This window comes from Chlamydotis macqueenii, chromosome 4 (genome assembly GCF_036417535.1).
Source record: "Chlamydotis macqueenii isolate bChlMac1 chromosome 4, bChlMac1.mat, whole genome shotgun sequence".
NCBI lineage: Eukaryota > Metazoa > Chordata > Aves > Otidiformes > Otididae > Chlamydotis > Chlamydotis macqueenii.
This window is the reverse complement of record NC_141559.1, coordinates 41,124,043-41,142,230: the sequence shown is the minus strand read 5'-3', so window position 1 is coordinate 41,142,230 and position 18,188 is coordinate 41,124,043. Positions and strand designations below refer to the sequence as shown.

General features: G+C 38.1%; 1 protein-coding gene across 7 annotated transcripts in view; it reads right to left on the bottom strand.

Moving 5' to 3' along the window:
- KLHL2 (kelch like family member 2) overlaps window positions 1-18,188 on the bottom strand; it is a 60,405-nt gene that overhangs the window by 22,603 nt on the left and 19,614 nt on the right. For all 7 annotated transcript variants that reach the window (XM_086746301.1, XM_086746303.1, XM_086746300.1 and 4 more), the window contains exon 5: window positions 725-887. In XM_086746301.1, the coding sequence (XP_086602427.1) occupies window positions 725-887 (163 nt within the window). The remainder of the gene's footprint in view (window positions 1-724; window positions 888-18,188) is intronic.

Below are 18,188 nucleotides of genomic sequence, written 5' to 3'. Positions count from 1 at the left end.
GTCTTTAAGATGACCATGACAATGCACTTTTAGTAATAAAATTAAGAATTCCATGAACATTTTTTTTTTGGAAAAAAAAAAATAGAAACAATCCAATGGCAAGTACTCTTTACAAGGAAAGTAGAATTTTGTTGTTTGAGCTATGTGGTTAGTTACAAGATGCTCCTCTACCTACTTTGTGTCAAGACAGAAGAATGAGACTACAGGTATCCTTTATAGCAGAAAATTTAAAGTCTTGGGCTAGATGAGTAGCACTTTCAGAAGACAAGTTGATAACACAATACTCATGGTACATTTATTGCTTCTTAGCCAGTGCAATACAGAGGATACAGATACCCCCCCCCCCCCCCCCTATTTCCTACAGACTTTGGCTTGTAACAGTTGCCAGAATTTTAATTCTTCTTTCCTGATTTCTTCCCCTAAGTGATGGCGCAAATTTAAACAGCAAGCTAGCTTCTTTCTGGATTACAAATTGCTTGCATGGCCCTGATAGGCCATGTTGATGCTGGCCCTTTGTACTTATTATAACTGTGTTCCAGCCAGGAGACTTTATTTCTTTTAAAGACATTCACATCAAATGCACTTTTTGTAAGAAGATGCATGTCTGCAATATCTTGGATAAAATTCAGTTTCTTTTCGGTGGGGTTGGGTGGGCACGGAACCCATGTGTGTGGGTTCCACACACACAGATATCAGGCTGTACGCTATACTAATGATAACTTGCCTGCATATGTGTTGGCCTTGTTCAAGAGATCTGTGCATGCATGCATGTCAGCAAAAGCACGAATCCCCAAGCAGTTGATAGGATGAAGCTGGGATTCCAAAAATTCACAGCAAGTCCTTTTCACATCCTGCAGTTGCAAGAGACCAGCTGCTGGGAGCAGTACCTGTAAAAAGCAACACGTGGTTAATATCTCAATTCAATTCTGAGCTTATACAAAAGTATTCTCAATATTGATAAAGAAAACAAAATAATACATTAAAAAATAAAAGACCAAAACAGAAAGGAAGTTTTCAGCGTTATGCAACTGAAGAACTTAAAACCCAACATTAACATGATTTTACCTTCCTGCAAATATCATTTAAGATTTAAAAGAACAAGCAACATCTCTACAGCATGTTCACTGGGAAATCATTCCCTAGATTACAGTTCTCACACTTCATGTAAACTTTTCCCAATACTCATTCACAAGTTCCCTTCTTACTGTTCCAAACACTCCATAATTGCATCTCATTTCCAAAAATTCAGCATTAGATATTTCTTTAAATCAAAGTTATGTAGACCAATATAGAATATGTAAATCTTATTTGCATGAGAGCACTGGACAATTACCATTTTTTAGCATCACTAATAAGCATCCTTATGCAACTGATTCCAGTAAGGACTCAATTCCGCTTCCAAAGAAGTCTGTGACCTTCTTGGAAGAATGACAAAGCAGGCATTTGAAAGCTTGAGCATATAAAATACTCTATAGCTCGTTAAAAATCCATATCAGTAAGGAATTAGTGTAAATCACATATTTCTCCTTTAACTTCCACAAAGCAAGCAAAAAGTAAAGAATTTTAAAAACTCTATAACGTACATTTTATTTGGCCCAGTAAAACTTAAACATGAGATTTAGGTGAATTATAATTGTACCTTTGAGCAAACCTCCATACTGCTAGGTACACTTTCTTCTCCACAATATTTTCATTTTCTGTTCCTTTGACAGTTATTTTAATGAGACTTCTATTTTAAAACATTCAAGGGTGAAATTAATGTTAGCTTGCCTCTTCAGTGGATGACTACAGGCAAGATTTTAACACAGTCCTGCAACTGTTCACTTACATATAGAGAAAACATATACTATAGGGCTGCATCAATAATAAACAAGCAAAAAATACACCAAAGACAATGGCTGCACTACTCTTGTTAATGCTTTTCATTTAAACAACTACTTGGGTAGAATTAAAGAGAGTCAAACAAGAAGAAAACTGGAAAAATAAAGAGAGAGCTGGAAGAGCAGAGTAAAACCATTTAGAAACCTGTGTGACACTTACTACATGAAAGCTGCAGAATATACTACTACATAATTGCTCTTTGGAAGAAGTTTTTATCGTTGTAATTGTCTGTAGAATCAAATATTTGCCCTCATCTCTGTAAGCATCTACCTACTTGGCTTCTAAAGAGCTACTGTTATTGTTTACTTTTTAGGTTTTTTTTTTTTCTTGAAATAAAACTAACGATTATGACCCAAACTAAAACAAAAAGGACTTCAGGTGATACAACCTTGTAAAGCTAATGTCTGCTTTAAACTTCTTTTTTTGGTCCCACTTCTACTATTTATGGATGCTGTTCTCCCTTCAGCTTGCCATATATGAGGCCTGCTTGAATATCTTTCTGTTCCTCAAGATATCAATCCCTAATTTGAAGCAATAATCCAGTATAGCCTCTGTTTTACACATTTGGCTATCAATGTAGACAGCAAAAAAAAAAAAAAAAAAGAATGATCATATATTTAATAAGAGTTTGCTTTGAATATCAACTGTTAATGAAAGAGACATGAAGGAAAAACACATGATTACACTGAGATACACAGACTGGTGCCAAACAAAATAACTAAAAACTAATTTAAATCTTAGATAATCCTTGAAAATATCAAATAAGTCTAACAAAATGAATGGAGAAGATCTGTATGTAATAGGCACAAGTGTCAGATAAAGTCACACAATTCAAAACAAATTTAGTAAGCTTAAAGGTTACTAATGACAAGGTTAAAACAGTCGAGTGAACTCATTTTATTTTAGCATATGTCTATGAAAATGTGAAGATAATACTAGTAATACAATTTCTATTACTAGAACTACAGCATGATTAGTTATAACAGTGAGTGGATAATTCATTTGATAGTGAATTCTAGGATAAGATATTAAATTACATACCAAAAACCAAGGCTAGAAATCTAATACAAGTATTTATTTACACAACTTGTCCCAATGAAGCAAACATTTCAGACCTCCTTGCAACTTCAGTAACTAATTCAAACACAGTCCCAGATAATTTTAGACATGTTATCAGTATAGTTGAGCAAATAACTCTAAGAACAGTCCTTGACTGCTTTGAGAACAGTCCTTCACCGCTTAAGTGGATTCAGTAGAAAAATATGTAAAATCATCACCAAATCAGTAAACAAAATGGAAAGGTGAAATTTGAGAATGGCATGCAGAAAATAACTTAGGATTTGTATGCACAAACAGTCACAGTGAGACGCTTGCACACTCATATGAAAAGTAAAGCAATGTTACAAGAACTAGAAGATCACTTCATTATGGGATATTTACATCAGCTCTTAAATCACTGTAATTCAGTTTGTAAAGTTACAGGTTCCAGTACATTTCGGTTATCAGACAATAAGACATCTAAATCTTTTTATGTGTATTCTGCTACTAAAAAGGAAAAGAGAGGCAAAGTGCATCAAATTTATCCCATCAAAATTATATATTGGGCTTTGGTTACTAGGCAACGAGAGCTGGGATAGCATGTAGCTACTTCCATTTGTACCTGTAGAACTGTTAGTCTGCAAGCTGTAACAACCTGCGGTTAAAAACACAGTTTCATCGCTGGCAGATTCACTCTGCTGAAGGCAGGGGTCGGGGGCGGGGAGGGACGAGACCAAAACCCTAACTCCTCTCAAACCCATGAAAAAACCCTCCATTACAACTGCAGCATAGATTAAGTTTAAGTGCTGCTGACTCGAAACTGGTAGGCTACAGCTCAGATTTATTTCCAAAAATAGCCAGTAGAGGGTACCCTAACTTTCCTTTAAAGATCAAAAATACTTTAATATGCATACTATTTTGTGCTGTAAGAAATGCAGAGGAGAAAAAAAACGTATCCAATTGCTTATTCTTTGAAAATGTATCCTCATCACAGCAGTTGTTGTTTTTATAATCAAAGAAACTGAACAGATTATTATTACAGATAGCAAGTAAGAAATTACGTATTCTCATTTTTGTGTCAAAGTCGTGACGATGAATCTTGGAATGACTGCTACATTTCCTAGAGCAGATCACTTAACCCTTACAAGTCTTTGCAGATTATTCCCTTGTTACCTCCTCCTGGTTCACCTTCCTAAAGTGAGACTCCTATTCCCAAAGCTGTGTGTACCCACCATGGCAAATACACCTTTCCAACTCCATTGAAACAGAAAGGACTGTAACCAGGTAAAAGTATTTGTTTTAAAATCCACCTGCAGGATCAACTGCATAGTCAGGAGGGATCCTCTTAAGGCCCTAAACTTGGGTGCTGTTTTCACTGGAGTAGAATCATGCCCTTCAAAATAACTCAGCTAGATCATCAACCTGTATTTAAGGCTGCTGCCCTCGCTTCTAGTCCTTCACATATGTGCCAGGAGTACATTGAGGGCTTGAGGGTACTGATGTTGCCTGCAGCTCTTCTGCCTCTTTTTTTCCAGACAGCATCATGACTCTTCACCCTTATGCAGCTGCACATATTTACCTCATGTGACAAAAACATATGTATATTGAGCTCTGAGGTGAGGAGCAGCTGGTACAGGCAAGCACCTCTCCAGTTACATGTGACCCACTAGTTCAAAAGAAATACGTTCACAACAGTCCCAGGGAGATACAGCCTGCGTGACCGACCAACAGCCCCTACAATGGAAGAAGGCTCAGAGGAATCATAGAATCATAGAATGGTTAGGGTTGGAAGGGACCTTCAAAGGTCATCCAGTCCAACCCCCTGCAAGGAGCACAGACAGGGACATCCCCAACTAGATCAGGTTGCTCAGAGCCTCATCCAGCCTGGCCTTGAACATTTCCAGGGATGGGGCTTCCACCACCTCTCTGGGCAACCTGTTCCAGTGTTCTACAACTCGCATTGTAAAGAATTTTTTCCTAATTTCCAATCTAAATCTACCTCCCTCTATTTTAAAACCATTACTCCTTGTCCTATTGCAACAGGCCCTGCTGAACAGCCTCTCCCCATCTTTCTTGTAGGCCCCCTTGAGGTACTGGAAGACCGTTATCAGGTCTCCCTGGAGCCTCCTCTTCTCCAGGCTGAACAGCCCCAACTCTCTCAGCCTGTCCTCATAGGAAAGGTGCTCCAGCCCTTTTATCATCTTCGTGACCCTCCTCTGGACCTTCTCCAACTGGTCCATGTCCTTCTTGTGTTGGGGGCTCCAGAACTGGACACAGTACTCCAGGTGGGGTCTCACCAGGGCAGAGTAGAGGGGCAGAATCACCTCCCTTGACCTGCTGGCCACGCTTCTCTTGATGCAGCCCAGGATGCAGTTGGCCTTCTGGGCCGCAAGGGCGCATTGTCTTGCTCATGTTGAGCTTCTCATCCACCAGCACTTCCCAAGTCCTTTTCCTCAGGGCTGCTCTCAATCCATTCCCCGCCCAGCCTGTATTTGTGCCTGGGATTGCCATGACCCAGCTGCAGGGCCTTGCACTTGGCCTGGTTGAACTTCATGAAGTTGGCACGGGCCCACCTCTCCTGCCTGTCAAGGTCCCTCTGGATGGCATCCCTCCCTTCCAGCGTGTCGACGGCACCACACAACTTGGTGTCATCAGCGAACTTGCTGAGGGTGCACTCTATACCACTGTCCATGTTGCCAACAAATGAACTCAGAGAAGAAATGTAAGGAATGAGAACCAAGTAGTGTAAAAAAAAGCTGAACTTATCTCAACACAATGGGGACTGTAGGTTAACATTTGTTTTAGATATATGGCTAAACCAGTGGGTCATCAGGTTGTGTAAACAGCCTTCTCTGAGATAATTAGTAGAGTGTAATGTCTTCCCCAGCTAGACAGCCCAGCAGATGGAGAAGTGTATGGGCAGCTCAGGCCAACACAAAGTGTAAAAACTGAACAACAGAAGGAATTCAAGAACAGAACAGGCTTGAGGTGGCTTTATGCCACATTTTCTGTCCTGGTGAACTGGGGATGCCCAGCATCCTGACAGTGAGCATATAGAGCGCAGTAATGGGAATCACTTTTGCATGGTGATCCAAATGCGTATCGCAATTGCTATATTTTGCTTTTGTTGTGATTTCAGTATATTGCTCTCTCTCTCTGTGCTAAATCAAAACATAGCATACATGTAGCACCAAGTATCTTCAAATAACTAAATTTTACATCAAACATTAAACTCTCCTCAGGGACTACCTAGAAGCAGCTGGTCAGACAAGCTGCCCAGGAGTGCCTCCACACCAGACAAGGTAGTCCATCCCACCCAAAGGCTGCTAGATGACTTAACGGGCATCCATTCACAGTGTGGGCACTTCACAAAGTTCAGTGCTACACTCCCCTTCACACAGCCCCTTGCTCCCACAAGCTGGTACCACTTTATGCAACACAAGCTTTTAGTACCTGTCCTGCTAGTTGAGAATGGAAGAGCAAGTTCAGTGGAAGGGGCCACCAAGATGATCAGAGGGCTGGAGCATACAATATTACAAGGAGAGGCCAAGAAAACTGAATTTGTTTGGCCATAAAAGTGAAGACAAAGGGGAGATCTTATTACCAATACAACTATTGAATGGGAGGGTAGAGAAGGCGGAGCCAGCCTGTTCTTGAAGGTGCGTATCAGTGGGACAAGAGGCAAGTGGGAACACGGGAAAATCTGACTGGAAAGAGAGTTAGGTTGGTTTTTGTTATTTTGTGTTGGGGATTTTTTGTTTTGGTTTGTTTTCTTTTTGTTTTCTTTTTGCTTTTTTTTGCTTTTTTTTTTTTTTTAAAAAAGCTGGAACAGGTTGCCCCAAGAAGCTGCAGAATCTCCACACTTGAAGGTATTCAAAAATCAGTGGACAGGCCCCTCAACCTGCTTAAACTGAATCTTTTAAAAAGTTCAAAGTAAAATTTGAATTGATTAAAGCTTTCTGCCTGCTGATTTAATTCAACTCAGTAATTTTATAACAACCCGTGCTATCATCTTTGCACTCCTCTTTGTACTGACAGATTCTCCTAGCCAGAACATACTGTGCTACTTGCAGTATGAAGATACTTGAGGCAATATTTTCATCTCCACTATTTTTACATTTCCTGGAACTTCTTTAAGATTTCTGTCATGAATTCTTGCCCAAATTAAAATTGATACTCACCAACGATGCATTAAGATCAGTATAATGCCAATAAGAAAATAATGAAAGAACCTATCAGAGGTTTTGGAAACAAGATCCCACAGCATAAACAAAACCAAATTTCTCAGAACATTAAAGTAATTTGCAAGCAAATAAGTCAATAAAAATCAAAGCAGCATATGCCAAGAGAATTGAATAATGTGCTGTCTAAAATAGAAAAATGTCGTTTTTTTATCACATGGAGGGGAAAAAACCCCAAATCTGTAATATTAGGAAAGAGCCTAACCTAGGAAAGCAGATGTGTGAGAATTCAAACACAATACAATGCAACACAGAAGCACATAGGAAAGCAAGTTACATCCTTTCTAATAGCAGACATTTGATACAACATTAAAATGAAATCAATTTCAGAGAGGTGCAGTTATGTTAATACCTATCATAAAACAAATCTTGAGGAAATACAGTAGGAAACCTCTGTTTCTAAGGTTTAAATAATGATTTCAGCAAACTAAACTCCTTCACTTGCTGTTTACAGTACCATGGCATAAGGAAGAAGGAAATGAAAATAATGGTCAAAGATCATCCAAATTATCTTTTTTTTTATTCTCAACTACATGCATCTGTGCTGTAATTAAAACTGTGGTTTGTAACTGAAGTGTAGTCTAAGTTCTAGTGAAATAATTCAGCACTGCTTTGAAATTATGCTGTTTGGGAGTATGCATACAAAACCACCAAAACAGATACATATATTTTAACACTTGCATCTGTGGAATAAAATGTAAAAGCTGCAATTTTTGAAAATTCAACTCTGCTAGCATTTCTATATGAACAACATGTGCAAGTTAAGTGCACTGTTCCAGTGTTAAAATACACACAAAGATGCTGCTACATTGGACTTAAAGATGTGCATGAGCTGCAAGTTTAGAACATTATACCATGTATCTTATAAAATATACCTTTTGGGTATCTTAACATCCTTGACCTTATAGGTTATATGAGGACTTGGATGTATAAATTTATCCTTTAGCTTAATGAGCCCCACTCAATTAAAAATTAAGTGTGAGTGGCAGTTTTATAGTATCAGAGGGAGGAATCAGACTGCTAATCAAGATACAGTCCTATTCTTTCACACTCCCTTAGTACTAGACACAAATTGGTTGAGCACTGTTTCAGTTGAAAACAAACAAACAGTCATGATAATGTCATATTTCGAATGACTCACGTGATCTACAAAATACTAAGCAACTCCCAACTTAGAAAGCAGCGTGAGAGATTAAAACGGAGTGTAAATAAAAACTGTTCTACATAGCTGCTTTTTAAACAGCATCATAATTTGTATTTAAGAGTTCACTTTGGTTACAGCGGCATGCAATTTATAGGGAGCACATGATTTGCTCAAAAAATGGCTTTAGAAGACATACCACTTTAGAAGATTCATCTGAATGAACTACTAATTATTAGTTAAAACATTTGAAGTGGAGATGGTTGTTTTGTTTTTTCTTGGTTTTTTTTTTCTTGGGAAGTTTCGGCATGCAGGTAGGGGTTGCTGAAGGGCAGAAACAAGATTCACAAAAAAAAACCAAACAAAGTAACAGAAAGGTCACTTTAATCAAGTAATACATTATAATTAAATAGTATCTATCTGGTCTACAAGGGAAAACCATGTACTCTCATTTCGCTTGAGAGTCCTCCTACAACTTTCTCTTCCAGAACAGTGCCTTAACCACCACATAACAGCGCATATTGGCTTAAGCCTCCACACAAGAGAGACAGATTGATTTTCTATTCTGATGGTTATTTTTGTTAACAGCGATGAGCTTAGCCTCTCATATCCTCTTCTTCTGTTAAAAGATACTGGAAATAGAACTGAAACATTATCTCACTTGGAGTGAAACATTCTTGAACCTAAAATAATTTTAGATTTTTCTTTCTGTTAAAAAAAATCTGAGACGCCTTAATTTGATAGAAACAGAAGCTTTGATTTGAAGTTTGGTCACTTAATTTAAGTATATGTACAGTAAGTCATCTAAATTACTCAGAATCCTTCATCATACTGTAAATCAGTGCTTACAAAATTATATAGCTGCATAAGAACACCTTCATATTTCCTTAGGGACAGGATAATTTAAACAAGACTAACTAGAGTCTGAACAAAGCCCCTTGCTGCTGATATTGTGTCATTCAGAAACTGGACAATTTATTCTTTAACTATGGAAACTGAAGTGCTAGCCAGTCAAATAAAATACAAAGCTCCCCTGAAGAAGGATTAAAAGCTGAAAAAAAATTAAGTAGGCAGGATAACATAACTCACACTATATGGTCTTCAATCTTTCTGTAAAGGCTGACCCACATAAAGAATTGCTGTATCAGCCGATGCTTTTAGCAAGTGTGCCTCAGAAATAGGATTTACCCAAAACATCTCACACTGTCAGTACCAGACCATCCTCTGTCTCAGATCCCACTGACAGATACAATGAGTTTGGTTATACCAAAGATTACTATAAGAGAAATTTTTAAAAATATTCCCTAAATCTAAAGATGTAAAAGGATGACAAAAAGAATCAAAATGGTCACATGCTATGTTTCCTGAAGTATAAAAGATTACTTTGGGGGGACTGAGGGGGGGGCACTGAGGAAGGAATTGTTTGTTGGGGTTTTTTCTACATTACAGACTGACTGACTTGTAAACAAATAAGACTCATTCTCCTAGTATAACTGCATCTTTGCTGGCAATCTTAGAGAGGGATTGAAAAATAATTTGCAAAACACTAAAGCCTATGCTGGAAACAAATAGCAGCATAACTGGGATAGCAGATTATGAAACCTCTGCTTTCTCTATTATCTCATTTTCTGGTACAGAAGTGCATCCATACTACTGGGTTTTATATTAATACAAAACCAAGAACTAAGGACAACAGAAATGGCATGAAGTGGAAATACTTTGTGCACACGGTGCTTATCTTCAATACAAAAACTGTGTCAAGGTAACATCTTAATGTGCAATAGATATCCCTTCAGTGACTCAAAAGACATTTGATCACTCTGCGCCTGTAGCATTACAGTTATGTTTTTAAATTTTATTGAGGTAATCTTTTACTTATCAGTCAGTTTCCTACAGCAGAACATATTTATATTCTCCTAGAAATGTCACAGGAGAATACGTCCTCCTTCTTAAAAGAAAAAAAAAGCATTAGGCTTAGTGACAAATTTCATAATCACCTTAATCTAGATGATGTGCTTATAAAATTCAGGTACGTATGGACAGAATTCCCAAAGCAAACGGCATCTCTAGCCTCCCTTTTTTTTTTTTTCTTCAGATAAAAGTTTAATGCATACATTCATTATTTAAAGCATGACCAATATCCAAAAAACAGAAACATTTTCAAGAAAGTCTTTATTCAGCTTCCAGAAATTTCATCGTACTTGTAGCAACATACTGGTGAACCTACATGCAAGTAAGAGAGGTCAAACATGTAGTCTCTTATGTGGCTTAATTTACTCATAATAAGCACCTTGAATTTTACAGGGAGGTGGACGGGCACATATGCTTTCATTTACATAGAACACTTTAAAAATGAGCAAATGACCTCTGTGCTTTAATTTGGCAAAGGCTGTCTTTCAGGTTTTGCCACAGGTAGCTTTATGGTCATATACAGAAATAGATATATGGATGCCTACCGTAAAGGTCATAGCTGAGACAAAAGTAGCTGCTTTCATCTGACTTGACAGAGAAGAGTCTCTAACACAGCCTAGCAGTGTGATGATTTTAAAGATCACAGACTCAGAAAAGTTGCACAAGCTGTTCAGTCTGAGAAGGCAGTTTACATACAAAAGTTCTTATTCATTAATGTCTAGTTAAAGGGCAACCACATCGTAGTGAGGCAGGATGAAGGCACCAGGATTTTAGAATCAGAAAACCTGTGATCTCAGTCCTGATTACTTCTGACCTACCCATAGGTCATCATTTCTGTGTTTTCCTTTTTTCTTTTTTTTTTTTTAAATAGTCTATCAATTCTGTAAAGTCTTTTGGGCTACACCATACTTACAGCTTGTTGCTATAATACCTTTCAAAAGAATCCAAATTCTAGCTGGCCCATAACACAAACAGTTAAAATATTTTCCAGGCTAGCCTAGAACTTTACAGGGTTTTTTTAGCTAAATGTATATTCAAATAACAGGTAAAATCCCTGTCTTCTAAAAAGAAAAAGCAATGCATCCCTCCCTTGTCAACTGTATGAAAAAAAATAATCTCACATTTCCTTTTGCATGCTCTTCCATTTGCATGTTCTTCCCATCCTATTTTTAGAAGGCCAGTACCCGCCTGGTGTAGAAGCTGAGCACTTCCGATCAGTTCCGAGATCAACATTAAATCATGTTAATAATGAACATGCAGGGATAATTATATATTAGACCAAAGCCTATTCATTCCAGGTAGTCTAAGAACACCCATCTCCATCCACTAGTAGAGAAAGGTGCACAAAACCTCAGTCTGGAGTAAATCAGCCACAACAGAGAACATTTCATTGAAATATAAGGAGTAACTTGCTCTTGAAGCACAAGGATACATTTTGCTTTTTAGAACAGCATTTATAGTTAGTTAAAACCAAACTTCACGTGAGAAAAATTGGCAGTGTCCAGTGCTTCACAGGTAAATAAATGTAAAGGCTGCAACGGAACAAGAGTCTCGTCTTCCAGGTTTGAAAGGGGACAGTAAAAGATTGGGGTGGTGGCTATGGTTGGTGGGTCAGGGATGCAGGCTTCTTTTAAGAGTAGGAGAGGAGTAAAAGATGAAGAGGAAGAAATGGCAAAAATTTTTCCCTTAGAACTGGTTTTGTCTAGCTCTGCTGCAACCAGTCAGGGATCTTCCCTGCAGTCTCAGCTACACTGGAAGCAAGTTTGGCAGCTGGCTCAAGACAGAATCTGTTATGTTTTCCTCCCTTCTCCAATATGTGGTTAAACCCAGAGGTTACTGAAATGAAGCTTCACAACACTGCTCTGGTTCCATCAGCACCATCCCTTCCCCTTCCTCTGTCTTCCCCCCCTTCCAAGGAAAAGGGGAAGAGGAAACCTAGGATGGAGGAAAGCAGAACAGGTGAACCCAGCCCAGACCTGGACCTCATCTACTCTCACCTAATTAGGGAGGTAAACCTTACAGGGTGAAAATACCTGTTTTCAAACACAGTCTATCCAATGGTAAAACAAGGTTCCGAGGTAATTGTTTCCAAACCAACCAGCACAGCTAGAAAAGCACACTGCTCACCTGCATCCTAGGCAGCTCCTCGCTTGCATTTGCAGTAACATGCCCTGTTCATTAGGCATCCATTTTTAAAGCATAGTAACAACTACGCTAATATGTATGCACATGTATGTTTTTGTGCACTCCTCTCTGTAGAGAGGAAAGCTCAGGATAAGTATATATCTTTCAGCATAAGTAAATAACTGGCTCTTAGACCCTTTAAAAGGGTCTGTGGAGTCTTTGAAACAAATAGATATTGGAGGCAAAAAAAGAGTCCTTTTTTAGTCATCTCACAGTCAACCTAAAAGGCCTGAATCCTCTCCCTTTCTTAATGACAGCTTTTCCATGCCTTTAACAGCTCTAAGCCTTTCTCTGAAGTGTGCTATTCCTGTCATATTTTTGACCATCCAGCAGAGCATTACAGCTGAGAACATGGATTTCTACAATGACATACAGATGCTGCTGTGCCATTTTTTACACTCCTTTTTAAAGCCACTATTTCACAATGAGCAGAAGTTTTTCTAAGGTGACTACAGTATGTTATTCTATTCTAGGAAAAGTTGTTAATGTAAAACATAGCAATACGTAGGAGTAATTCAATTTTTTCTTTTCATGCATTACTTTACACTTTCCAACATTAAATTTGGTCTGTGATCATGCTCGCCCAACATCTAGCTTAGCTAGAAAGCAGTGAAATTTTCTATTTTTGTCTGGTCTTGAAAAAAAATCCTTAAACCAGTTTAGCACCTACATCTTCTGCTACCTACTTTTCAAACCTAAAGAAAATCTGCCCTTCTTTGGAAGCTTGTGACACATTACAACCATTTTGATACAGTGAAAATCAACTATTAATTCCTATTTGTTCCTGTGCTCCCTAGGGATTTTTGATCTATTTATTGCTCATCATGTGACAGTTTAGGAGGGACTATAACTAACTTGACTTTCAAAAGCCTTTGACATGGTTATTTCTGGACCACTCAAAGAATTACAGGTTTTTTAGGAGCTATGTACAACTCAAATAGAATTCTAAAACATATGGAAAGTTTGAACTTCCCTTATGTTACCTGAAACCAACAACAAAAAAAATCCTTTATAGTCTCTCTAATACTCAATCACTAGTGTCATTGTACTGATTTACTAAAATGTGAGCTGAAACTGCAAGGAATAGCCAGCTAGAGAATATAAAATTTTTATACAGTCTCAGCCACCTAACTTGAAAAGTTTCTTCTCTATCAGTATGCAAGGATTATTTTTACATATATGTCTATAAAAATAGACATATATATTTATTTGCCCTGGTGATCTGATATTCTTAGTCATTTGCTTCGGCACCTCATCTTTTGACCCTTTCTCTAATCCTATCCTTGATCTGTAAGAGGATGCACCTTGCACAGTCTGTTGGTTTAACTGGGACTTTCTACCTTAATTAGTTTTTGGCACCTTGCTCATGCGTGGCTCCAGCAGCCTACACGCTCTTCTAAATCACTCATTAAAGAAACAATTTGCAGGAAATGAACAGCTGTTATATTTAGAGGTGCAGTGCTGAGTAAAAGTGTTCTATTCTTTTTATCATTTAAATTAAACATGCCTGTTTAAGTCCCTCAGTGACTTCCCATTCACCTCCCACAGTAATCAGAATCACAAGCTTCTGAAGTGCAGGATTACAGATCAGTATCTCTGCTATGAAGTACTCCTGCCTCAACCCCGCTTCTGTCTCACCCCATCACGTCCTCCATGAGTTTGATTCATTCCTTGGCTCTTACTTAAACCATGCTGACACAGCCAAGCTACAAGCCTCTTCACCACCTTTACCCAGAAGTCTGTCTTCCACATAAGCAGAAAGAAGTGGTTTTTACCCCCACCTCAAAATATCTTCTGAAGGAACAAAGATTTTGAGATAGGAGAATCTGTGATTCCGTCTGTAAGACCTCAATTCTTTCTCCAGAAGAAGTTCAAGACACTCTACCTCCCCCACACACTGGCATTTGATAGTCCAAGATAATCTTTTACAGCCTCAGGACAATTTTCATTCACTCCTCATACCTTTTGAAGCGGATTTTAGATTGATCTTTATCTCTTGTGCTCATTCTCAGTTCTGTTTCTCCCTTACGTATTTCTCTTTAGCAATTACAAGCTGGTGTACAACAGCTTAAATTTCCATTCAGGTATATTTTCATTCTTACAAGGCTCACACCCTTCTGCCTACCCAATTTTCTTTATGAACAAAGTTCTGGGATCTCCCATTTGGCAAGAACATAGCCAAAAAAAGATGTTATAAAAAGATTCATTGAGAGGAAAATGCCAGCAAAGTGTGAATAAAGCATCACTTCGAGGACAGAGAGAAATAGCAGCAAGGTATCTTCAGAAAAGGAAAAAAAAAAGGCAGGGATGTAAAAGGTGAATACCTCAGGAAAGAGTAGTTGCCATATCTGAGCAACATCTGCTTCTCCTGGTTCTGATCATACTGCCACCATTTTTTCTCTTCCTCAACCAAAGCTACAGCTGTACAAAGACAGTAGCTGCCTTCCCTACAAATTCCTTTTGCTATCTACCTCTTGGAACTTCCCTCTACCATCTACAATCGAGATGAGAGAATAGGAAAGAACTTTATCCCTGAATGAAGAAGGATGAATTGTATTTATTCAGCTTGGCTTAAAACATAATTTGGGAAGGTCTGCGCTAGGTCTAGCACCACAATGCAAAAGAAGGCGTCAGACACGTACAAGCGACTTTTTAGGAAGACAGCCCAGCTCAAGACAGACTTGAGAAACAGGTGAGTGTTTCTCTCTGCATTGATTTGTGTGGCTGGCTACGCGTACGCGTGCTGTATACCTGTGACAGTGTATGTGCCTACTGGAAACACATGCTCAATGTCACTACCAGCTGGAGCTTGGGGACATCGAGTTGCAGCTGCCTTCCCGTTATCAGGCTACCAGATTTAGCAACTCCTAACACTTTCCTCATGCGAAGCACACAGTATGATTTCATTCTGTCACATACCACCAAGTAAACCAAATCAGAAAAGGAATTTTTTCAGCAAGGCATCAAATGTCTGTCAGACAGGTGCAGGGCTCTGGAATATACCTTCCACCAAACCAAAACCCCCAGTTTCTTAGTCTTAAGAAAAACAAACATAGAAAGGGGAGTAACAATATAGTAACCGTATCTATTCAGCAGTGCACATAATAATATGTGTCCCCAAAACCAGGCAGTTTCTACTTTGCACATACATAAGAGCTAAAGTCATAAGAGATATGCTATGGGAAAAAACACGTAGAGAAAAATACATACTACTCAATACGCATTTAAAAACAGACAAAGAGCAAAATATTAGGTTTCCTCACAAAGTTTTTTGCTTAGTACTTTGGTCAGCAGCTCTTTTATGTGAAGCTTACTCATTTAAAGCGCAAATTAATGAAACTTGCACTGGTAATAAAATAAGCCTATGGAAAGATCACGCTCCTCTTCTCCCTTCCCTCCTACGCTCGCTCTCCTGACAGGCAGGCACGTTTAAGCAAATGAAGAATGCATAGTAGGATTATTTCACTGGAAAAATTAGATCATTTACTGTTGCCTGACATGTCTTACAATGCATATAAATTCAAGAAGTGTGCCACTGTCTCTCCTCCAGCTAAGCCACATATTAGTTGTGCCTTCACATTACTAAAATCCTCAAAGCTGTTGTCAGAAGTACAAAAAAAAAAATGGGTCAAAAGAGGCAACCAGATGGTTGCTTGAGACCTAATGTATAAAACATGCACAACAGCAAAACACAGTGGTACTTCACTGGTACTCTTTCAGCACACAATCAGACAGCATACTATAAGGCTGTTTAGTACAACACTAAATTCTTGCCCAATAAGACTTAAACATGTTTCTATGAGTAGGGTTAGTAATGAAACTAATGTCAGCTTGGATTTAAGTCCCTCTTTGCAGTGTCAGCAACCCCCTACTATTATTAAAACTGTGCTGGCATAAAAGAATACAAGTGAAAGTTTGGATTATCATATAAAGAGTGGTTTCAACATATATCAGGATTAACCAATGCTTTTAATTCAGTTTTAATCATGAAGTCATTACAATGAGCTAGTTTTAGAAAACATTTTAAATTGAATGACTCTGGATATAACTTCAGAATCTGCTAGAACTTCCAGAATTTAGTAGTCATGATGGAGACAAGCAGAAAGATTAAAAGCTTTTTTATTTCTACAGCTCTGTAAGATGAGCCAATAAAGAACTTTGTCCCCTCCTAAACTTTTAATAATATCTGTGTCAGGGAAATAAGATCACCATGCACTGATAGCTTTTGACACTCAATAGCTCTATTACAAAAAACACTTCTTGCAAGGAAAAATGCTTTCAGGAATTAGTGCAGTTGCTTGAAATCTACTAGCAAAGAAAAAAGAAAGAGTTTATGGACAGAAGGTTCTAGGTCTCCATAAAGGCAATGTAAAAAGTGATGCTAAGCTGAAGTATCATGGCAGACAGCTTAAGAAAGGTCTCTAGGTTTCAAGATCAAGCCAAGTCCAGCAAACACCCACTGGTGGAAGATGTGGAAGATGAAGGAGCCAAAGGTCATGACAAAATTTAGTTCCCTCAGAACCAAGCAGGATTGTAACTTTGGTTCAATAATTAGCACCTTATTCATCATATATAGAAGTGAGAGGTGGGAGGGGCTGTCTGCAAATATTTTACAAGAATTATCACAAAGTATCATTAAAGGAACGCTAAAGCTGTCACATCAATTAGAAAGTTGAAAGCATCAGTTCAGATACACTCTGTCCTTAAGGTCTTTACATATACAGCCTTCAACCTTCCACCTTCCTCTCTTCATAAGGCATTCTCACAAGGGTGCAAGCTGTGAACTGCAGTGAAAATAATCACCAATAAAGCTGTACGGCTCTGCAGGCTGGGACACACCATGTAGTCTTCCAACACCTCGGCACTCTTAAGACAGAGAAGAAACTTTGTATTGGAATTCCTGAATTTTAGCCCTGATTTTAAGTGCATGGTCCAATACTGAAAGCAGCAGTTATATACAACAGTGCTAATTACTTCTTTTTGACAACTATATTTCATCTTAAAATTAATGCAGCTGACACTTGAGTCTGTCACTGCATAATCTGCTTTTACCTGATGAGAAATGATATATGCCTGTACCTTATTCATAAAGGCTGTATCTTGACAAATTATCCTCTACCTATGGAAACTCACAGAAGTAATAAAAAAACCCCAGGTATATGGTTTAACACTTGGCCCTTCAACTAAAAAAAAAAAAAAAAAAAACCACACACATGTACTTGCTGCAGAGGCAGGTTTGACAAACAGTTGTGGCATGTAAGATTATTATCAAGTCTTAGCAGCTCAAAACATCAAAATCAGGTTTCATCTGTGCCTATCTGAGGCATTAGAACATAGTGCAGAGACAATTTTTGTTTGAATGGTGCTGAAAAATTATGCAGTATGACAATTTAACATTTCATGTTATTTAACATTATACAGGAAGAAAATCCATTTTTGAGAAACTGTATCGATTGTCATCAGCCAAATCTGTCCAAAACATTAAGCTTAGAGGAGATTATTTGGGTATCAGAATTCAACAGAAGCTCAGAAAAATAAAGCTATATGAACAGCTGGAAAGATAGCTGTACAGTTTTAATGAAGATTTGACCTAACAGTCTGTGTAAAAAAATTATGTGCTGCACCAGGATACTTTGCTGAGAGCTTCTGGCAAGTTAAATTTAAGTCACATGAAATAAAAATTCACAGATTTCAGCTCAAAAGACACTGTCAATGATATTTACAAACTTGAATGTAAAGTCAGAGCTATTTTCTTTTAAAAAATATCTACCGCAGCTATTGACAGCTAAATC